This window comes from Scyliorhinus canicula, chromosome 8 (assembly GCF_902713615.1).
Source record: "Scyliorhinus canicula chromosome 8, sScyCan1.1, whole genome shotgun sequence".
NCBI classification, from domain to species: domain Eukaryota; kingdom Metazoa; phylum Chordata; class Chondrichthyes; order Carcharhiniformes; family Scyliorhinidae; genus Scyliorhinus; species Scyliorhinus canicula.
In genome coordinates, this window is record NC_052153.1 from 4,066,781 (window position 1) to 4,091,058 (window position 24,278).

Consider the following 24,278-nt stretch of genomic DNA (forward strand, 5'->3'; position numbering starts at 1 on the left):
ACATGAGGAGATTCAGCAACAGTGGCACAGAAACATTTAATTAAACCCACCTTAAACAATACCTTGTTTTTAATGTTTACCAATTCAAATGTAAATCCCTTCAACCAGCTTCGTTCTCCTGCCACAATCATCCATATGGTATTGACATTTGTGCAAGTACCACTTTGTAACCATGTGAAAGGGTGAAGGTGGAAGCAGAATCTGTGATTTCGGTGGGTTTTACAGCACCCAAACACTCCAACATATCCATCACTGTTAGTGAACCTCCTCGTGTCCTTACTTCATCTCTCGGTGTGTGTGCGACTTCAGCTGCCTGCGCCGAGCTCTGGAATTCTATCCCTACACCTCTCCGCCTCACTTTCCTTCCTGGAGACACTAAACTTTTCCTCTGTGATCAAGCTTTTAGTCATCTGACCTGTGACTCAGTATCACACTTGCTTTTACAATAATCTTGTGAAGCAGGTTGGGGGAATGTTATTACATTAAAGGTGCGACGTAAATACAAACTGATATCCATCTAGATTCCTCCGCTTTGCAGGCACGTTGCTGCCTCGGCCACTCCCTGTGGCAGAGTTCCACATTCTCACCACTTTCTGGGAAAAAGACTTTTCTCCTGGATTTCCTGGGCAGCAGGGTGGCGCAGTGGTTAGCACTGCTGCCTCACAGCACCGAGGTCCCAGGTTTGATCCCGGGTCACTGTCTGCGTGAAGTTTGCACATTCTCCCCGTGTCTGTGGATTTCATCCCCACACCCAAAGATGTGCAGGGTAGGTGGATTGGCCACGCCAAATTGCCCTTTAATTGGACAAAATGAATTGGGTACACTAAATTTTTTATTTAAAAAAAAATCTCCTGAATTTCCAACTGGATTTATATTAATGGCCCCTAGTTTTTTTTGGGACAAGGCCAAAATTGAAAAACATGCCCCACCCTCACAATATCAAAGCCCTTCAAAATTTTACAAAGGGCTGCACAGTGGTTAGCATTGCTGCCTCATGGCGCCGAGGTCCTAGGTTCGATCCCGGCTCGGGGTCACTGTCCGTGTGGAGTTTGCACATTCTCCCCGTGTTTGCGTGGGACTCAACCCCACAACCTAAAGACGTGCAGGGTAGGTGGATTGGCCATGCTAAATTGACCCGAATTGGAAAAAATATCTTTTTTACAAAGAGCTCAACCAGAATCAATCATTCCCTGTTGCTGTTTGGGGTCAATTACCGCAGGGATCAATTTCACGGTCACATCTGGACAATAGCAGCAACTGCTAAGCTACTTTCCAACCAAGAGCTGGAACCCCAAGGATCATACTCCAAACGGCCCAATGCGGGTCGAGGTACTAGATCTAGCTGACCGCAATTGTGATTAATAGCAGCCAGGCTGTTTTTTGATATGGTGTCTAAGATGGGGGGGGGGGGAAATAAATCTCCCAAGAAAGTTACAAAATTAAAAAGGAGTCATCACTTTTTATTTATCAAGTCAGCAAAACAAAATACCAGGAAGTACAGTATTTACAGATCAGCCTAGAATCTAAAGCAGCTTCATTCAGAAGCTGCACTATCAAAATACAGAGGAAAGCCAATCAATTTTGGTAATGTTTACAGAGTTCATTTCTTCAACCCTTACAGTTGGTTTTAAAATTACAACAGGCTTCCACTGTATGTCCTAAACAGTCAACTTCGAAAGTATCTTAGATAACAAAAATATTTAAAAGTTTCCTAAACTACAATGTAGACAACAGAAAGAACACAATATACACGGTAATCGGCAACATCCCTGTCTTTTTCACAGAAACTGCTCCCATTTTTTTTTTTGCCCCCTGTTTTCAACATGAAAATAGGTGATGTTTAATGAACTGCTTCGCGGAACAGGACACTGGTTGCTGTTCTCCTCCGAAAGCATCATTTCAAAAATACCTTGATCACAATAATATTTCATTTGAAAATGCAAACACCTGGATCCAAACTGTGGAGACGTGGGCTGAACAAAGGTGGTCATTGAATGAGCAATGGGCTATGGCAACCCGTATATAATGACTTAATTAAAGTGTTTTATATAAAACAAAAGTAGAATAAACTGTAAACTTGGCAAACAAAACCTAACCTATGGAATCTTTATTCGTGTAGATTAGTCTCACTACAACATTGCAATGCACCTCTCAACAGAGAGGTTCAGGGGAAAAAGAAAAGTAAAATCTACACAGTTTTATGAACAGGTATCACGGATACAGAGTGAACATTCAGTAAAGATTAATGCTGAGGTACTGCAAATCATATCACCTTTTTGCACCAACTTTTCCTACATTAACAGTAATCGTTAGGACCATATCTGCTATACAAACAAGTTTTCTTTTAAATAAATCGATTTAAAAAAACATTTTACCAGATGCATTAGTGCAAGAAAACAATGTACTCTTAGTATGGTAAGCTTTGTTCAGTTCTGTATTACACGGGGGGGGGGGGAATCAAATAAATGTTGGTGCTATGAGTCGGGCTTAGTACCTGCCGAACTATAACCACCGGGGTCCAAACAGGTCGTTCGTCCACAATTAGAGAGTGCCTCAGTCATTTCACTGTTCACACCAGTTCGGAGACACGCTTCCAAATCACCTCAGTTGTAAGCCTACAGGAAAAGTCAACTATTACAGGTGATGTTTCCATTTCTCCTCTAACTCATGAGGTAAATGTCATCATATCTAACTGGGTGGGAAAGAGGAGGAGGACCTCGAGTAGTTACAGCCTGCAATATGTGACCCATGGAGAGTTAAACAAACTGGTTAAAAATGGTACTTTGGACGCGAATCAGCCAAGTGCCTTGAACCCAACCAGTTGAAGGCTGTAATGCAGCAGTTGGCAAATATGTCCCATCATAACATAAAACTCACTGAATCAGAGGTGCTTGATCGATCAATTCCCAGGACCCACTGGAGATGTATCAATGGATTCAAAACTGTATCAAAGTCAATTTTTGGGGGGGGTTCTCAATTCAGACATTTGATTGTGTTTTTTTTAAAGAAAAGAGTAATATGAAAGATTACTTCAATGAATGTCACAATTCCTAGTGAAGTAATGAGATTCCCACAAGACCATACTAAGTTTAAAATAAAACACAACTTACTAGATTAATGAGGCAGTGCCCAATATTATTTTTCTTTTACACAATTCACTTGAAGAGGATAGGAGGGAGGGAGGAGTGGAAGATAGCATGGGAGGGGGAAAGGGAGGAGGTGGGAGCAAGAAGAGAGGGGAGGAGAAGAGGATGGAAGAGGGGAGGAGAGGACTGGGAAACAGGAAAGAGGGGGCTGGGAGAGGAGTGACAGGACAGGAGGAAGGGGGAGGTGGGAGCAGAGCTGAGCGGAGGAAAGGGGAGGAGCGAGAGCTCCCCAGATGGCTCAGTAGGTGAACACCATGTGGTATATGACCCAGAGTTACAATGTTCATAAGTGTCCGAAAGGCTTAATTTTTCATCTGAGTTAACTGATCTGACCTTGGGTGGCAGTCGGAGGTTCTACAATTTGCCTCAGTCCAGGAGAGGTACAATTTGGCAGGGTCTCTGGTTTTGATCACACTCCAGCGCCCGTGTGTGGAGACATCAATAGCAGGACTGGGCTGAGCTGTCGGCCTACCTCTTTCAGCCCAGAGTCTGTCAGTACTTTCCACTCAGACTCGCACATGAAGAACAGACACTTCGATGAGGTACTAACAGGGTCAGGTGGACCCACGGAACTTTGCGCCAAAGTGAATCAGGAGGACATGGGGGTGGGGGAGGGGGGAGGAAATTAGAAGGAACTTGCACAATGTTTCAAGAATACTAACACAGCTCAGACTTTTGATTTTTGGTCTCAGTATCTAGATCGTGGGAGTTTTCCTTTATTAATGCTACAGGTATTGGACAGGATGGTACATCCTGGAAAGAGATTTCTGTATGTAAATTGTCAGCTGTATCTAAATGCTCTCGTACTCCTGAAGATGTAGTGTTATTCTCTTCACTGGCGCTCTCTGTTACTGGACTGCTTTCACTTTTTTGATGATTAGTCTCACTCAGAGCCCTGGTTTAAAAATCAAACACAAAACAATAATTTAAGGGCAACATTTCATGAAGAGGTAGATAGCCAGTTCATCTTCCATGTAATAATAGTAGCAATCTTTATTGTTGTCACAAGTAGGTTCAGAATTAACACTGCAATGAAATTACTGTGAAAATCCCCTAGTCGCCACACTCCGGCGCCTGTTCGGGTACACGGAGGGAGAATTCAGTATGTCCGTTTCACTCAACTGCACGTCTTTCGGGAATTGTGGGAGGAAACCGGAGCGCCCGGAGGAAACGCACGCAGACACGGGGAGAACGTGCAGACTCCGCAACAGACAGTGACCCCAAGCCGGGAATCGAACCTGGGACCCCGGCGCAGTGCTAACCACTGTGCTGCCGTCCCGCCCATTTACATAAACCAAACATTCTTTTGAGCATCCTCCGAGTAATTTAAGTTCTTACATTCCATGTCGTTGAATGTGCCGCTCCCAGTCAAAGCCACGGGCAAACGTGCGGCCACAGAACTCACAGGGGAATCTTCTCTCGTTGTAAATACGAATGCCACTCCCTGGGCACGTTTCAATTCCTGCAATACAATTTGTTCCATAACCCATCAGTCAAATCTGGTTCAACACCAATTTTAACATAAGAACATAAGCACTAGAAGCAGGAGTAGGCCATCTGGCCCCTCGAGCCTGCTCCGCCATTCAATGAGATCATGGCTGATCTTTGGTGGACTCAGCTCCACTTTCCGGCCCGAACACCATGACCCTCAATCCCTTTATTCTTCAAAAAACTATCTATCTTTACCTTAAAAACATTTAATGAAGGAGCCTCAACTGCTTCACTGGGCAAGGAATTCCATAGATTCACAACCCTTTGGGTGAAGAAGTTCCTCCTAAACTCAGTCCTAAATCTACTTCCCCTTATTTTGAGGCTATGCCCCCTAGTTCTGCTTTCACCCGCCAGTGGAAACAGCCTACCCGCATCTATCCTATCTATTCCCTTCATAATTGTATACGTTCCTATCAGATCCCCCCCCGCATCCTTCTAAATTCCAACGAGTACAGTCCCAGTCTACTCAACCTCTCCTCGTAATCCAACCCCTTCAGATCTGGGATTAACCTAGTGAATCTCCTCTGCACACCCTCCAGCGCCAGTACATCCTTTCTCGAGTAAGGAGAGCAAAACTGAACACAATTCCCCAGGTGTGGCCTCACTAACACCTTACACCGTGCATGTATTGTAAGACTGGAGGGTGAGTTAAAGAGAGGCAGCACAATGACGAGTCAGGACAAGGTTAGAACGGTATTGTTCCCACTGAACCATCTGCAGCTTCTTTGAAAGGCCAATGGCCAGGAAAACAAGACTCTCTCAAACTTTGAGATAGATTTTGTTATTACTGAGCGGGATGCAAGTTTTGAAGACCCCAGTTCCTGATCCAAGTCAGGCTGCACAGGAAAATGACTTCTTCGGCCTCATTTCAGTCAGCATTCATTTATTTAGAGCATTTTACAAGCTCAGAATCTCCCAAAGCGCTTAAAACAAAGTGTGGTCGCGAGTGTAACATAGGAAACAACAGCAGCCAATCAGCAAACAGAATGATCCGTAAAGATCAAATAATCCCGTGTTCACAATCCAACCTGGCTCCCGGTTAAGCAATGTGCAATCACTTCCCAATAGATGTTGGCCCGGAATTAGGGCAAAACTTCGCCATCCTTCTCCGAAACAATGTCACGGGATCTTTTACACCCATCGACAGGGCCTCAATGAAAGGATTCATCTGAAAGAACGTCAACTGGAATTGTCCACTTACACCCCTAAAGCAAGTCTTGAACCCATGACGTTTAGACTCACAGATGAGGCGCGCGGTAACGGGCAGGCAGCTTGGTTAAAGAAAAAAACTACCACCAACAGTGATCTGGGATCAGACCCATATCTTCAATGCTCCCAGCGGAAAGACAAACTGGAATAGCCACTGAGCGCACACTTTTGAAATGACACCTGGTTCCGATATTTCAAAGCGAGTAAACAAAGTCCGGAGCACGGTCCACTCAAATTCTGATGTCGCCGGAGCTTTTGAGTGCGAATAATGCAATTAGCGTGAACTTCTGTCAACCTCCATTATCAAACTTCAAAAATGCTTTGGTGCAGAGGGAGCTGGGATGCGGGAATTGTAGAAAGTTAGTATGCAGCTGCCGCAGGTAACAAGGAAGGTCAATGGAATTTATATCATCCATTGCTAATGGAATTGAGTATAAAAGTAGAGAAGTGTTGCTGCTACTGTATATAGGGGCATTGGCGAGACCACATCTGGAGTACTGTGAGCAGTTTTGATCCCCTTACTTGACGAAGGACGCAAATGCATTAGAGGCGGTTGAGTAAAGGTTAACTAGATTGATTTCAGGGTTGAAGGACTTTTCTTACAAAGAGGAAGTGAACAGCTTAGGTCGACACTCACTGGAGTTTAGAAGAATGATTGGAGATAGAGTTGAGGCGGAGAAGATGCTAAAGGGGATTGCCAGGGTAGACGGGAAGGGGATGTTTCCCCTGGTTGGACATTCCAGAATGAGAGGCCCGTAGTTTTAGTCTAAGGGGTGGAACATTCCAAACAGAAACGAGGAGGATCACTTCACTCAAAGGGTGGTGAATCTGTGAAATTTTCTCCCCCAGAGTTTAGAGTACCCAATTCATTTTTTCCACTTAAGGGGCAATTTAGCATGGCCAGTTCGCCTATCGTGCACATCTTTAGGTTGTGGGGCGAAACCCACGCAAACATGGGGAGAATGTACAAACTCCACACGGACAGTGACCAAGGGCTGGGATCAAACCCGGGTTCTCAGCGCCGTGAGGCAGCAGTGCTAGCCACTGCGCCACCTAGACAAATTTAAGGAGACAGACAGGTGTTTAATTAGTGGTGGGATGAAGGGTTAGGGGAAGCGGTCAATAAGGTGGTGATGAGGCGGAGATGAGGTCAGCCATGGTTGAGTTGAATAGCGGAGCGGGCTCGGAGGGCTGAACTGCCCACTCCCTCCTCTTCATTTTAGGTTGCGTTCTTCTGACCAAAATAACCAGTTCCCACATTCAACGTGCCTCGTGAACAATGCTGCACTGCCAGAACACCAGCAGAATCTCCTTCACCGCAACCTGCCACACTGGTGATCTGTGAAGGCCGCAGTGACACCACAACAATGGAAAAGACTCAAATACGGACCTACTTTTGGCTGCTTATGATGTAATAAAATCTCCAAATCTGTCTCTTCCTCTCATCTGCAACTCACTTCGAGACAAAGTGAACATTTTTTTTAAAAGAAAGCCAAATTCTTACCTTACCAGTTACTTTATTTTTTTTATTATTAGATTTTATTTTTGGTATGTTTGTGTGTGCCCTTCTCTTCTACAAATATATATATTATTCGGTGTACATAACGGTAAATATACTTTATTGAAAAACCCAATAAAAAACATAAGAAAAAAGAAAGCCAAATTCTCGAACGTACGAACCTCTTTGTTCAACACCATGTCCTCCCTTCTCCTCTTCTCTGGCCTCCTCTTCACTGCTGAACCAATCCTTATCTTTAGAATCCAACTGGTCGAGGTTGACACGGCCGACCAGCTCAAAGTTGCGAACTACCTGAAATCGGGGGGGGGGGGAGGGGGGAAATAACACAAGACTGTTGAACATTTGACCACTCAGGCCACGAGGCCATTCAGCCCAACCAGTCGAGGCCCAGTCTTTAAGCTCCACACAAAAGTCCTCCCGCCCCGACTTCATCTCATCCAATCTGACAAATGTTTGACGCTCATGATGCTTCCTTAAAAAAAAATTGTCGGCAATATTACAGATGCAAGGCGAAAAAAAAACTTGCGCCCGCAAAAGGCAATGCTATAACGATCGCATCTTTTTTTAAATAAATTTAGATTACCCAATTATTTTTTCCAATTAAGGGGCAATTTAGCGTGGCCAATCCACCTACTCTGCATATTTTTGGGTTGTGGGGGCGAAACCCACGCAGACACGGGGAGAATGTGCAAACTCCACACGGACAGTTGCAAACTCCACACGGACAATGCATCTTTTTTTTTTTTTTTAAAGTGTCGTGTGGGTTGCTGGATAAAAATTGGCCGGGCACTGCAGATTTAGATTTAGAACAGTACAGCACAGAACAGGCCCTTCGGCCCTCGATGTTGTGCCGAGCAATGATCACCCTACTCAAACCCACGTATCCACCCTATACCCGTAACCCAACAACTCTCCCTTAACCTTACTTTTTAGGACACTACGGGCAATTTAGCATGGCCAATCCACCTAACCCGCACATCTTTGGACTGTGGGAGGAAACCGGAGCACCCGGAGGAAACCCACGCACACACGGGGAGGACGTGCAGACTCCGCACAGTGACCCAGCCGGGAACCGAACCTGGGACCCTGGAGCTGTGAAGCATTGATGCTAACCACTATGCTACCGTGCTGCCTCCTGCTCCTCTTCCAAATAATCAACCATCTGGAGAGGGTGGGGAGCGCTTCAGGTTAACGTTTCATCGGAAAGACGGCACCTCCGGTAGTGCAGCACTCCCTCGGTAAAGTCACCACAGACCCAGATGACCGTCGGCTGCTTTTCCCTTGGAGGGGGAGAGCTGACTGGCGGGGATTTAAACCCGAGAATCACACCTCAGGCGAGGAGCAAGGCCGAGAAGGCGGAGCCTTTGTGAATAGTCTGAATTAACCATTTCAGTGTTGGGATGGGGAGTGTCGACCAGGAATTTGTGCTGAAAGCTCCCAAAGGGTAAGGGACGGCAGTCCCTGCTGTGTGCACTTGGCAGCAGCAGAGCTAACATTACCTTTGACACAGTATCAATATCAACTGTGACGACAGGGATTGTGTGCTCGTTAGCTCCCAGATCATTACATGTGAATATGTAGCAATGATCGCCGGGGGCTTTTCAAATGCAAATTACATTGCCAGAAATACAGCAATCAGTGCGATGGTGTCAATTACTCTGCAACTGAATGCTCTTATTTCCTTATCGCTAGAGCCCCAAATATATAGTTTCAAATGGAAAGGCGGCCAATAAAATAAGCTCAGGAACATCGTCTTCCCCCATCCATTCATCAAAACGAATCCACGGAGGCAAGGACGTTCGGCTAAACCTCGCGAAAGTGAAAGCTTAGAACTCAGCTGGAGAACTGGGTCCAATTCCGAGCACCACTTTGTGGGAAGGAAGCCACGCCCACGGGCAGGGGGGCCACAGGAGGTTCACTGGATCGAGACCAGGGACGGCAGGGGGGTGGGGGGCACAGGAGGTTCACTGGATCGAGACCAGGGACGGGCGGGGGGGGGGGGCACAGGAGGTTCACTGGATCAAGACCAGGGACGGCGGGGGGGGCGCACAGGAGGTTCACTGGATCGAGACCAGGGACGGCGGGGGGGGGACAGGAGGTTCACTGGATCGAGACCAGGGACGGCAGGGGGGCACAGGAGGTTCACATGGATCGTGATCAGGGACGGCGGGGGGGGGGGGGGGCACAGGAGGTTCACTGGATCGAGACCAGGGACGGCAGGGGGTTGGGGGGGGGCACAGGAGGTTCACTGGATCGAGACCAGGGACGGCAGGGGGTTGGGGGGGGGGGGAAACAGGAGGTTCACTGGATCGAGACCAGGGACGGCGGGGGGGGGGGGGGCACAGGAGGTTCACTGGATCGTGATCAGGGACGGCGGGGGGGGGGGGGGCACAGGAGGTTCACTGGATCGAGACCAGGGACGGCAGGGGGTTGGGGGGGGGGGCACAGGAGGTTCACTGGAACGAGACCAGGGACGAAGGACTCTTGGAGAGAATGGAGAAACTGGGGTTGTCCCGCTTAGAGCAGGGATTGTTTTGGGGGTGGGAAGATCACAAGGCAAAGGGGGAGATTTAATGAAGCGTTCAACACCAGCAAGATTTTCAACAGGATTGAGGGGGAGCTATTTCCAGTCATAGGAGGATCAGTAAGCAGATTTAGGCCGATTGGTTAAAAAAAGTGCGAGACAAGATTTACTTATTTTTTTTTTTTAAAAAAGAGGTGCCGAATTATCATAGAATTTACAGTGCAGAAGGAGGCCATTCGGCCCATCGAGTCTACACCGGCCCTTGGAAAGAGCTCCCTACCCCCGCCCACACTTCCACCCCATCCCCGTAACCCCACCCAACCTTTTTGAACACTAAGGGGCAATTTAGCACAGCCGATCCACCTAACCTGCACGTCTTTGGACTGTGGGAGGAAACCGGAGCACCCGGAGGAAACCCACGCAGACACGGGGGAAGAACGTGCAGACTCCGCACAGACTGTGACCCAAGTCGGGAATCGAACCTGGGACCCTGGTGCTGTGAAGCAACAGTGCTAGCCACTGTGCTACCATGCCGCGTGGTTAGTGAAGGCTGGAAAAACCCACGGGGTGATCGAATTGAAATAAATTTTCAGTTCGACTGCAATTGAAAAACGAGCAGACCTGCTGGAATCATCCGAAACATTCCTAACCCAATCCGCTTTCATCACAGACCGAGCAGCAGCCCATTCGGCCCACCATGTTTGTGCGGGCTCACTGAAAGAGGTATTTAATTAGTCCCACTCCCCTGCTCTTTCCCCGCCGCCCTGCGCCTCTTTCCCTCGGAAGTTATTTAATTTCCTTTTAAATCTGCTTCCCTTAGGCTGGGCCCTACCCCCTTTGCCCTGTGGTCTTCCCACACCCACAGCAACCTTTTCCTACCCGTAATGGAGTCTGTCCCACAGGAGTGGGAGGCAACTTACACAATGAGGTGCGTCTATATTCTGTCCTTTAACCTGCAAAATCTAAAGTCTGCAGCATTTTTCCCCCTCGGCAAGTTCTTCCTTTCTCTGTACAGTTGTCAGTTTGATTAAAAATTGCCCGGGGTCCTGTAACAAAACCCAGGCGAAAGGGACAGGACAACCCCTGTCATCATCAGAGCACTGCCCGAATGAAAAGGCTGTTGAACATGACATGCAATATTCCGATAAAAAGGTTCATAAGCTTAGGGGCCATCGATGTAAAGCATCGATATAATGGGGTACTCGGGAGAATCGTCTTTACCCGGAGAGTAGTGAGGATGTCGAACCCGCTTCCACAGCCATTAGTTGAAGAGATCGCAGAGACACACAAGTGACTGCTGGATTAACACATGTCAGAGAAAGGGATGGAAGGAGATAGCTCGAGACGAGGAGAGGGTGCGAGGAGGCTGGTACGGAGCAGAAACCAGCACGGACCTGTTCCTTGCTGCATGCAAATTTAGGTGGCCACCATTTACCAGTTAAAGCGACATAATTGTGTCAACAATTAACCTGAATTAGTAGGATGGAGGCAGTTTGAAGAGTTCAACACTACCGCTTAATGGTAGAAAAACACTTAACAGTCGAGTGTTAATGGGATGGTTTAATCACTAAATTACAGGCCAGGGGAGGATACAATCCAAAACAATAATCAAAGTTACTTTGTGTTCTTCCTGAAGATGATTCTCCAAGTCATCTTTTATTCTGCTCTCATAGTAACACAGTTGGCACTTGTATGGTTTCATTTCCTTGTGCTTTTCCATGTGTTGTTGCAGCGTCTCATCGCTGGAGCAGGTAAATGTGCACTTATCACAGCGAAACACAATTCCCTGCAGGTATCTGGAGAGCTTCGAGCGACGGACTTCAATGGGGACAATCCTCTCCTCTATGCAAGGGCAAAGGATTCAAAAACATTCGTCAGTACCAGCCTCACTAACAGCCACCATCAAACCCAAAAGAGGCAAAAAGCTGCTGGTGAATGAATATAGAAAGCCACGCATACATTTTTCAGAGACATTAAGATCGCTTTGCTCTGCAGCCAAAGGACAACAAGAGGAGCGAGATCTGCAATTAATTTGCCGCCAGTAATTAGGCACTTCTTATAATCGATGGAACAAAAATCCACTGCTTCAGTTCACCCCAGATAAGAATTTATTGGCATGTTTCACAACCACAAGTCTGGTCGACCAATTCTGAAGTGCCGATTGGTGACAGACTTTAATCAACAATCTTTATTGTCACAAGCAGGCTTACATTAACACTGCAATGAAGTTACTGTGAAAAGCCCCTAGTCGCCACATTCCGGGTTCACAGAGGGAGAATTCAGAATTTGACGTTTACTGAAAAGAGTTAACGGCATCAGGCTTTATTACAACCACAGATTTTACCATCTGAAAAAGGTTTGGAAAATAATCAGGGGAAAACCGCTGCTCTGGAACGTCAGCGTAGAAGATTCGATTGCGGCTGATTTAACTTATCTCAATTTCCAAACGCTCTCGCACAAAAGAAAGCTCACCTCTGTGAAGGACGATATGGTCAATCATGCTGCTTTTGTATTTTGTGTGGTACAGGCAGAGAGGACAACGTAGGTCCTTTGGACCCTCAATGGGAGGAGCTGTGTGGCTCCCTTCAACATGCATAGAAAATGTAGACCTGCAAAGCAAACAGAAGCCATCACCACGGACTTTTAAAACCCGAACAGGCGGTTTCATCATCAATACACACAGCATCTTGACATTGAATCAGATAACACGAAGAAGGCCATTCAGTCCATTATACCTCTTTGAAAGAGCTACCCACTTAGTCCTACACCCCCGTTCTTTACCCACAGCCCTGAGAGTTATTATTCAATCTGCTTCCAAGGGCAGCACGGTGGCACAGTGGTTAGCACTGCTGCCTCACGGCGCCAAGGTCCCAGGTTCAATCCCGGCTCTGGATCACTGTCCGTGTGGAGTTTGCACATTCCCCCCGTGTTTGCGTGGGTTTCACCCCCACAACCCAAAGATCTGCAGGGTAGGTGGATTGGCCGCGCTAAATTGCCCCTCAATTGGAAAAAATTAATTGGGTACTCTAAATTTGAAAGAAAAAAAGCGAACCTGCGTCCACCGATCTTTCAGACAGCACATTCCAGATCATAAAAACTCCTTAAGTAAAAAAAAAATAAATCCCTCTTCTCATCCGGGTTCTACATAAGAACGCCAAGTAGAAGCATCATTAGGTCACAAACGAGGGCGGCAGGGTGGCACAGTGGTTAGCACTGCTGCTTCACGGCGGCGAGTACCCTGGCTCGATCCCGGCTCCGGGTCACTGTCCGCATAGAGTTCTCCCCGTGTTTACGTGGGTCTCACCCCCACAGGAGCAGCAGGGTAGCATGGTGGTTAGCATACATGCTTCACAGCTCCAGGGTCCCAGGTTCGATTCCCGGCTGGGTCACTGTCTGTGTGGAGTCTGCACGTCCTCCCCCTGTGTGCGTGGGTTTCCTCCGGGTGCTCCGGTTTCCTCCCACAGTCCAAAGATGTGCGGGTTAGGTGGATTGGCCATGCTAAATTGCCCGTAGTGTCCTAATAAAAGTAAGGTTAAGGGGGGGTTGTTGGGTTACGGGTATAGGGTGGATACGTGGGTTTGAGTAGGGTGATCATGGCTCGGCACAACATTGAGGGCCGAAGGGCCTGTTCTGTGCTGTACTGTTCTATGTTCTAACCCTAAGATGTGCAGGTTAGGTGGACTGGCGATCATGCTCCTCGGGGAACCCTTCCCCCTTCAGCATCTCCTCAAAGATTAACAACATTGTTCCTTGTTGTTGACGTTGATTGTTAAACACACATTTCAAACTGGGCACAGGGAGGATTTAGTCATCAGCAACCAAGTTAGTAACAAGAGCAGCCAAAATTAAAAAAACAATGTTGGCCTCAATGGGAGCCAATTTGGTCCATTGTGTTTGTGCCAGTTGAGAAAAAGCAATCAGACTTAATCCCACCTTCCAGCTTGTGGTTTCCAGCCCTGTAGGGTACGGCACTTCAAGTATATATCCAAGGGCCTTTGATTTTTGCATGAGTGGAGATTTCTGCCTCCAGAACCCTTTCAGGCAGTGAATTTCACAACCCTACTCGCCTCTGAGTGAAAACAATTCCTCCCCTCCCCTCCAAACCTCTCAGCAATTACTGGTATGGAGGGCGCTAACTATGAAGAGAGGTTGAGTAGATTTGGATTATTTTCATTAGAAAGACGGAGGTGGAAGGGGGGACCTCATCGAAGTCTACAAAATTATGTGAGGTATAGACAGGGTGGATAGCAAGAAGCTTTTTCCCCCCAGAGTGGGGGGACTCAATTACTAGGGGTCACGAGTTCAAGGTGAGAGGGGAAAGTTCAATGGAGATATGCGTGGAAAGTTCTTAACGCAGAGGGTGGTGGGTGCCTGGAATGCATTGCCAGCGGAGGTGGCAGGGGCGGGCACGATAGCGTCATTTAAGATGTATCTAGACAGATACATGAATGGGCATGGAACAGAGGGATACAGATCCTTAGAAAATAGGCGACAGTTTTAGATAGAGGATCTGGATCGGCGCAGGCTTGGAGGGCTGAAGGGCCTGTTCCTGTGCTGTAACTTTTCTTTGTTCTTACTTCAAATCTGGGGCGCCTAATTATTGAACTCTTTGCTAATGGATTAACAAGTGGACTGAAAAAAAAAAAATCACACACCCTTCATGATTTAAATTCACCTCAATTAAATCTCCCCTCTGGGCAACACGGCGGCGCAGTGGGTTAGCACTGCTGCATCACGGCGCTGAGGTCCCAGGTTCGATCCCGGCCCTGGGTCACTGTCCGTGTGGAGTTTGCACATTCTCCCCGTGTTTGCGTGGGTTTCACCCCCCCCAACCCAAAGATGTGCAGGGTAGGTGCAATGGCCAGGCTAAATTGCCACTTAATTGGAAAAAATGAATTGGGTACTATTAAAAAAAATTAAATCTCCCCTCAACAGCCCCTGTTCCAAGGAAAACAATCCCACCCCAGCCTATTCAGTCTTTCCTCAGATCCAATACAAAAACTGTGTTCAGGATCACTGACATGTTGAAACGTCGGGTGCAATTAGACGTTCAAAATAAAACATGTGTGTCGGTGGGACGCACACTTCTTATTGTGTTTCTCCGTCCCACCATAACGGGACGTTGTGATTTTGGGTTAACAACTCATGGAAACCAACATAACCGAAAGTCTGGTTGTTTTTTCAGCAAGGTCGACGAGCAGGGTAGATAAAGGGAACCAGTGGATGTAATATATTTGAATTTCCAAAAAGTGGTCATCAAAGTACCGTACGAAAGGCTGGAGTTCCACAGGAATCAGTGCTGCATTCACAATTATTTACAATACATATTAATGACGTGAACGCACTATTGCCAAGTTTGCGGATGACACAAAATAGGTGGGCAGGCAAGTGGCGAGGCTGATACAAAGAATCTACAGAGGGATAAAGACAGGTTAGGTGAGTGGGCAAAAAACTTGGCAGATGGAATATAACGGGGTGGCACGGTGGAGGAGTGGTTACCACTGCTGCCTCATGGTGCCGAGGTCCCGGGTTCGAACCCGGCCCCGGGTCACTGTCCGTGTGGAGTTTGCACAATCTCCCCCGTGTCTGTGTGGGTCTCACTCCCACAACCCAAAGGTGTGCAGGGTAGGTGGATTGAACATGCTAAATTGTCCCTTAATGGGAGAAGAATAATTGGGTACTTTAAATGTTTTTTTAAAAAGTTGGAATATAATGTAGGAAAATGTGAAGTTAACTTTGGTAGGTAGAATAAAGGAGCTGAATATTATTTAAATGGAGAGACGGCAGAAAACTGCAGCACAGAGGGATCTGGGGGTCCTCGTGCATAAATCACAAAATGCTAACATGCAAGTTCAGCAGGTAATAGGGAAGGTAAATGAAATGTTGGCCTTTATTTCAAAGGGAATGGAGTAGAAAAATATGGAAATCCTGCTAAAACTATACAAGGCACTCGTTGGACCACATCTGGAATACTGCGAACAGTTTTGGTCCCCTTATCTAAGGAAATATATACCGGCATTGTGGGCCGTCCAGAGATGGTTCACTCGGTTGATCCCGGGTATGGAGGGGTTTTCTTATGAGGAGAGGTTGAGTAGGTTGGGCCTGGACTCATTGGAGTTTAGAAGAATAAGAGGTGACCTTATTGAGACGTATCAGATTCTCAGGGAGTTTGCCAGGGTCGATGCTGAGAGGTTGTTTCCCCGTGTGGGAGAGTCCAGGACCAGAGGGCAGAATCTCAGAGTAAGGGGTCGGCCATTTCAGACAGAGATGAGGGGGAATTTCTTCTCTCAGAGGATAGCGAATCTGTGGAATTCTTTACCGCAGAGAGCTGTAGAGACGGGGTCGTTAAGAATGTTGAATGGAGGGCAGCAGGGTGGCGCAGTGGGTTAGCCCTGCTGCCTCAGGGCGCCGAGGTCCCAGGTTCGATCCCGGCTCTGGGTCACTGTCCGTGTGGAGTTTGCACATTCTCCCCGTGTCTGCGTGGGTTTCGCCCCCACAACCCAAAGATGTGCAGGCTAGGTGGATTGGCCACGCTAAATTGCCCCTTAAATGGGAAAAAATGAACTGGGCACTCTAAATTTATATATTTAAAAAATGTTGACGGCTAGGATAGACAAATTCTTAATCAGTGAGGGAATAAAGGGTTATGGGGGCAAGGCGGAAAAATTGCAGATCAGATCAGCCATGATCTCATTGAGTCGATGGACTGAATGGCCCACTTCAGCTCCCACGTCTTATGGCTCGAGCTCTGGCCCCCTTTTCGAAAATCACCATTCAAAAGCTCAAGAGTTTGTCCTTTTTTTGCTGGGGTGCCGTTGTATTTTCTCACCTGAATCCCGTGAAGAATGGGCAATCCTTACACTTGTAGAGTTTCTTGCCGCAATGCCGGTCTCGATAGTGACGCCTCATACTCTGAATGTACTCGGAGTTAAACTGGCAGAACTCACAGCTGAAATAGCCCTTGGATATTTGTTCGGAGGAAGCGGTTGGAGAAGGTGCTGGGATGGGGCTGGAACGGTTTCTCGCCATGGCGGCCGTTTGGTAATGGTTAAGCTGTTGCTGCACATCTGGCGGCTCAGAGTACGAAGAATCTGTACGTAAAGAGTCGGTGCATACAAACAGTATAAAATTCAACACTTCCCCATTAGCAATGCCCACCCCTCCCACTTCCCGCAGAAGAAATTCAGATAAAAGCTTAAAAGCACATCAACCGAGCCATCCAATTTTCCCCCATTATCAAACCATTGCCTCAAAACCCTTGCCACAGAAAGCCACAGTAAAGCAAGTACAGCATCTGAAACCAGCAGGAGAAGCCAGGGGGAGCAAGAAAGCGGATCAAAACGAAAATGGGAAGAATTTCCCCCGTCCCCATTGGGCCTCGGAGAAATTCCAGCCATTACTCGGTGAAAATATACTTCACGGACTGGGGGGGGGGGGGGGGTTAACGATTTGAATCCGCAAATCACTCACAGGACAGTGAAGAGCAGCCAGCTGGTTTGATTAGGCTGAAAAAGCAGTTTGGAGCAGCAGACTATACTCTCGTCACTTTAACTTTTTAATGCGATTGTACATGGCCAATAAAGGACATTGCTCACAGATAAAGAGAGTGCAAAATGAAACGTTGACCATCTCCTACCTTTGTTTCTGACGAAGGGGAATTTTAAGAAGGTGGGGTCTGGAATAAGGACACAGAGTGACACTGGGTCTCACATCATTTCCGAGAGTGGTCTTATAAACTCAGCTATTAACAATTCTTAACAGAAGAATACAACTAGAAATATGTCGATAGCAGCAATGGCTTTCTCCCTATCAGTTTCGAGTTGGACAATTTTCACGGACACATTTCACTAACCTTTTTAAACTCTCTCACATGGAGAAAGAGCGGTGTTAGACGTTGGGCAACACGGCAGAATTTGGAACGCAAATTCATGCGCAAGTTACTGTTACAAAAGCTGGATTTTTACTTTTTTTTAAAAAAAAGACATCAAATGTGTCCTCGCTTCTGTGAGCTAACGTTTTGAAGGCATTTAAAATAACTTCAAGTCAAGACTTGAAATATATCAGAGATAGCCACGAGCAGCTTACCATCTGATTCGGCTACTCCCTCAGCCGGGGACTGGGTCTGTGGTGGGCATTCGGCAGGAGTGAAGTCTGCTGGAAGGTCAGTGTGGAGGCTGGACACGGTCAGTGTGTGGCCATGCACTCTCAGCGCATGTTGTTTCAGCTGAGTTATCATCAATGTGGAAAAGGAACAGTAGGAACAGCTGTACGTGCACTCCACTGGCAAGACACAACAAAATGCTTTTTTTTCAGAAAGAAACTGCTGCTCAGGGACCCCTCCCCCTGCCTCCCCCCAACCGTTCAGATTTGTTTTTGAAGAAATTAAGGGCAAACGGTTTGCTAAATCATTAGTTGGCACTTTGATTGGCGCAATGCAGCCCAGGTCAGTTTAAATGCCTTCACGTCATAATAAATTCATTGCCTAATTATATTTTAGAATATAATGGTGATAGATATAAACACACACCCACACATTCTAAACAATAGAATGTGCCCTCTGCTCCCAGGGCACATTTACAGTTAAACAATTCACTCAGGAAAGCAGATACTCCCGGTGCCAATGCCAGGAACAAACAAAAGAGCTACTTGCACAGTGACTAAATCATCACATTACCCTGCTGACTCTGTTCGCTTCTACGCTGCATTTATACATTTAACTGTTCGGAGAGATATTCGCTTTGCGTTTTTATTCATTCATGGAATGTGCACATGGTTAGCTATTCCGGCATGTCTTGCTCATTCCCAATAGCCCTCGAGAAGGTAGTGCTGAGCTGCCTTCTTGAACCACTGGAGTGGTGAAGTGCTGTTAGAGAGGGAGTTCCAGGATTTTGACCCTGTGTCGGTATAGGTACGGCCGATATATTTCCCTCGGAGGGTCACTTGCAGGTCGTGTTCCCAGGTAGCTGCTGCCCTTGTCGTTCTAGATGGTAGAGGTCACGGGGTTGGGACGTGCTGTCGAAGGAGCCTTGGTTAGTTTCTGCAGTGCATCTTGTAGCTGGGACCACAGTTGCTACAGTGCGTTGGTGGTGGAAGGAGAGAATGATTGTGGATGAGGTGTAAATCAAGCGGGGCTGCTTTGTCCTGAATGGTATCAGCTTCTTGAGTGTTCATGATGCTGCACTCATCCAGGCAATTGGAGAATATCCATTACCACTCCTGACTTGTGGCTTGTAGATGGACAGGCTTTTTGGGGGGTCCAGGAGGTGAGTTACTCACCACAGAATTCTTAACCTCTGACTTGCTCTTGGCTAGTCCAGTTTGCCTTCTGCTCAATGGTAACCCCCCACAGGATGCTGATAGAGGGGGGATTCAGCGATGGTAATGCCACTGAATGTCAAGGGCTGATGGTGAGATTCTCTCTTGTTGGCGATGGTCATTGCCTGGCACTTGTGTTGGCGCAAATGTTATTTGCCACTTTCACCTCGAGCCTGGATATTGTCCAGGTCTTGCTGCATTTGGACATGGACTGCTTCATTACCTGAGGAATTGCAAATGGTGCTGAACATTGTGCAGTTAGCCGCAAACATCCCCACTTCTGACCTTATGATGGAAGGCAGGTCATTGATGAAGCAGCTGAAGATTGTTCGGCCTAGGACACTACCCTGAGGAACTCCTGCAGTGATGTCCTGGAGCTGAGATGATTGACCTTCAACCACCACAACCATCTTCCGTTGCGCCAGGTATGACTCCTGCCAGCGGAGAGTTCCCCCTCCCCACTTCCCTTTGACTCTAGTTTTGCTATACTCCATCGCCAACAAAAGAGAATCTCCCCATCAGCCCTTGACATTCAATGGCATTACCATCACTGAACAACCCCTTTATCAAGGCTCCTTGATGCCATGTTCGGTCAAATGCTGCCTTGATGTCGAGGGCAGTCACCCTCACCTCACCTCAGGCATTCAGCTCGTTTGTCCATGTTTGAACCAAGGCTGTAATGAGGTCAGGAGCTGTGTGACCCTGGCGGAACCCAAACTGAGCGGCAGTGAGCAGCTTATTGCTCAGCAAGTGCCATTTGATGACCCCTTCCATCAGTTTACCGATGATTGAGAGTAGTGCGGCATTAGCTGGGTTTAATTTATCCTGCTTTGTCTATACAACATTCCTGGGCAATTTTCCACATTGCTGAGTAGATGCCAGTGTTGTAGCTGTACTGGAACAGCTTGGCTAGGGGTGCGGAAAGTTCTGGAGCACAAGTCTTCAGTGCTATTGCCGGAATATTGTCAGGGCCCATAGCCTTTGTGTTAGGTTGATCAGGGAGGTAGACAAGGATACAGTTGGGTGTTTGGGGGAGGTGGGTGGACGGGGGAGGTGGTCAGTTATCATAGTTACCGAGGAGTCGGGGTGGTTTTAATTCTTCTAACTTCTGTGATGGTGTTTATTTCCACCAGAGCCCCCTCCCCATCACACCCCATCCACATATCCCTCTATTTCCCTCCATGTCTCAGGGTATTTGCCCTGAATTCCACATTGGGGTGATCAATAACCATTTTGCATTTATGCCTGTTCATTTTCATGTAGCGAATGGAAACACCTTCTCCACATCTACCCTATCAAACCTCTTCAGTCATTTTAAAGATCTCTTTGATCAGGAGAACAGAGTCCCACCCAGTTTAGTTCTTCCTGATCCCAGGGCAGAGAGGTATAGCTATCATTCTTAAACCACGGTGTCATATACAGCTGTTTGTAGCTGGAGTTCTTCAATTATCCCACTCACCTGCTGGTTTTCTACACCCTGGTAAATTATTCCCCTTCAAGTATTAATGCAATTCCCTTTTAAAAAAAGAGATTCTAGAATCAGCTTCCACTGTCCTGTCACACAGGGGCGTTCCTGATCACAACTCGCTGCAGAGAAATATTCTCATCTCCCCTCTGGTCCTTTTAGGAATTATTTTAAATTTGTTTCCTCCGCTTACCAACTGATCTGCCAGTGCAAACCTTTGCTCCTTAATTACTTTCCCTCTATTCAATCTCATTTCAACCTTCTCTGATCGAAGAGAGAGTGACTCCTGTTTCTCGCATCTCAGCAGCCAACATTTCTTTTGTAGAGTTGGACTTTTCAAAAGGCGGGGGAATTCACAATGGCGTGGGTTAATGCAGGTCACGAGCGTCTGGCGGAATCGGAGATTGTGGATGTGGTTGTAATTGATTCAAGTCAAGCTTCTAAAGTGTTATAATGAAAGTTGATCATTAGGCCGGAGAATGTTGGCGTGGTTTGAGAACAAGGATTTTAACAGAAGCAACATTGCAGATCCATCTTATTATTTTCCCCCACTGCACTGTACACATTAAATCAAAAGTGAGCTGGTCATTTGCAATTAGTGGCACGAGAGGGGGCGCAAAAAGATTTACAAAACTGGACGAACGATGTGGGAACACTTTGAAGGGGATGGAGGAAGAGAGAGAGAGAGACCTGGGAGTGGATACGGGCAATCATTTCAAGGTGGCAGGATTAGTTGGGAAATTGCGAAAGGATTGAGCTTGATGAATAGAGACACAAGATACAAAAGCAAGGTCGTTATGGTAAACCTTTACAAAACTCTGGTTTGACCCAGTTGATGTATTGTCTCGAGTAAAACCCGGCCTAAAATATTGGCGTACGTAGGCTCAACGTCAAACTTTGCTCGCTAACGCTTCAGTGAAGCACCAACAGATAAAGGAACTAAATAAATAATTCAACTCCATCCACCTTTCTGTCCTCTGCTTCCCCAGTCCTTTGTTCTTACACATACTCCTGCTGCAACGCTACACATTCCCTTTGATTTTCTTTGTAATTTTAAGTTCAGATTTCTCCTGAAGGTATCAGATTAGCAAAAGTTGTGGGTGGGGCGGGGGGGGGGTCTAGAAATTGCCCACGGCAGATGGGAACTGACAAAAACTGTACAACGCAATCCTCAGTGGATAGGTCTACCATAATCATCAAGGACATATCGCAAGTCCCTGTTTAAAATAGATGTGTATTAATAGTTCAGCTTACACAGGATATAGGAGACTGAAAAAGGCCATTCAGCCCATCTGGTCCATGATGGTGTTGATGCTCCACTCAAACCTCCTCCCAACCGTTCTCATCTAAATCTACCATCGTAACCCTCTATTCCCTTCTCCCTCTTTGTAGTTTCCTCTTAAACTGGTTGAGTGACTGGGATGTGCCTCCACGTGCGGTGGTCGGGATTGACACGGGATTGGTATCCGAATCCGATGTCGGTTTCTTGTCGCAAGCTCCCTCTGCCTCGGGCAATTTCTCAAACTGGCCTTTACCCAAATTCTACAATCCTTCCTGTACCTCTACATCCTTTTCATACGATGACCAGAACTTCAGGTATTACGCGGTGATGTCTAACCAAGACTCAGTTTACAGGTTTAATGTCAACTTTGTTACGTTACGATTCTATCCCTTTGGCAATAAAGGGCCTGGTTTGTTTTCTCGTTGCTTTATAAATTCAGAGCACCCGATTATTTTGTTTCCAATTAAGGGGCAATTTAGCGTGGCCAATCCACCTACCCTGCACATCTTTGGATTGTGGGGGTGAGACCTATGCAGAAATGGGGAGAATGTGCAAACTCCATACAAACAGTGACCCGGGACCGGGATTTGAACCTGGGACCTCGATGCCATGTGGCAGCAGTGCTAACCCACTGTGACGCTTTTCAAAAAAAAAATCATACACCAGGTTAAAGCCCAACGGGTCTACCTTGAATCACTAGCTTTCGGAGCACAGCTCCTTCATCAGGACTCACCTGAGGATGGAGCTGCGCTCCGAAAGCTAGTGATTCAAAACAAACCTGCTGGGCTTGAACGTGGTGTTGAAGACGTCTGACAGTGCCTACCCCAGTCCAACACCGGCATCTCCACATCAAAACAAAAATGGCCTTGTTAACCTTTGGTGCAACGTTTACTGATTGTTGCACTATCCTATCCAGACGTGTACCTTCCAAGTAATAAGTGACCTCCCTAATCGTCTTACCAAAATGTACTACCTCACACTAATCAGTGTTGAACTTCATTTGCCAATTATTTATCCGTTCTCCAAGTTTATCAAACCCTCCTCTAACCTGTTGTACTTGCCCTCAGCATTGACTATTTTGGACCCTGACTTGGGCGACGTCCACAAATATACAAGTTGCGTTTTTGACTCCAACTTGAACTTGGAAGGTGATTTTATATTCAACACACAGACTGGGCGTTAACAATGGAAACCTGGAGATAATGAAGTAATTAAAGGCTTTTACTTTTTTAAAAAGAGACTAGTTTTAAAGTTAAGCTAACTTTTGGAATTCGCAATCCACTTCTGTTTATGTTAATTTATCCAACTTGTGAAAAGTGGCATAACTAAGAAACACTGGTTAACAGATTGAGAGTACATTAAACATCGGTGGGCAAAGGGATAATCCAGCAGTCCAACTGAACAGTGCGGACACCGATCATAGGTAGCTCGGACAAACAATTTTAAAATTTTACCACCAAATGTCACCGCAAATGAGATTCAGGATTTGCAGGCAGGTCGGGATGAAATATGAAGCAAATTACAGAAGGCTACATATAATAGTGTTTGGGCGGCACACTAAGAATTAATTGGGCAAAGCAGTGATAAAATGATGGGGTTTAATGGGCACTGTGCTCCTTTGTAATGTTGTTCCATTACAGCTGAAAACTGAATGAGCTCATTAATCCACTGCTGTGCGATGCCAAACTAGATTGTCTATTGTCTCAAAAATAATTGTTTTGAGGGGAATGTTAAAAAGCAAATGTTTCAGAATTTGAAAAATGTAATCACTCAGTGGGAAATAGGGAACGATATTACAACATAAGCCCAAAGCATAACCCCTCACTTGCAAATATCACTACAGGGCAAACAATGATCCTCAGGGAATGAGAAACTCCAGGTTTTACTTTCATGCAAAACGGTGCCCACCCTCAATGCAAAATGACCCAGTTCCAGAATTACAGGAGATACCAGTGTGGTTTTCAGTTAGTAACTATTAATCCAATTATCCAGTTATACAAAGTTTTCCTTCTCTGCCTCGCAACCCCCCGAACAGAACAGAATCAGGTCGTCTAATTTGGAGTTTACACTTGGTAAGTTTAAACAAATGTGCTTAGCCAGCAGACTGCTCGATGTAACGGAGCCACGTAGCCTCAGGTTACGGTAACAGAGCCAAGTGTAGCAGTATCCGCAAAACTGATGCATATAGATTCCATTCCTCCTGCTTTCACATTTACCCAAAAACAAAAATGCTCCAGAGCTGAACGCACCAGAGATGACGGACTTGAAACATGAAAGCGGTTTCGCTCTCTCCACAGCTGCTGTCCGCCAGACCTGAGCTTTTCCAG

The 24,278-nt window shown here is 46.5% G+C and overlaps 1 protein-coding gene across 7 annotated transcripts in view; it reads right to left on the bottom strand.

Moving 5' to 3' along the window:
* Window positions 1-1,439: 1,439 nt before the first annotated feature.
* The window catches only part of znf462 (zinc finger protein 462), a 104,642-nt gene continuing 81,803 nt past the window's right edge, over window positions 1,440-24,278 (bottom strand). For 3 of the 7 annotated variants that reach the window (XM_038804034.1, XM_038804033.1, XM_038804035.1), the window contains 8 exons: window positions 17,975-18,169; window positions 17,526-17,564; window positions 16,719-16,980; window positions 12,362-12,498; window positions 11,508-11,731; window positions 7,527-7,656; window positions 4,485-4,608; window positions 3,804-4,041 (listed from right to left, as the gene is read on the bottom strand). In XM_038804034.1, the coding sequence (XP_038659962.1) occupies window positions 3,804-4,041; window positions 4,485-4,608; window positions 7,527-7,656; window positions 11,508-11,731; window positions 12,362-12,498; window positions 16,719-16,980; window positions 17,526-17,564; window positions 17,975-18,169 (1,349 nt within the window). Of the gene's footprint in view, window positions 4,042-4,484; window positions 4,609-7,526; window positions 7,657-11,507; window positions 11,732-12,361; window positions 12,499-16,718; window positions 16,981-17,525; window positions 17,565-17,974; window positions 18,170-24,278 lie in introns of all 7 variants that reach the window. The other 4 variants (XM_038804036.1, XM_038804037.1, XM_038804038.1 and 1 more) reach the window with 4 other exon arrangements.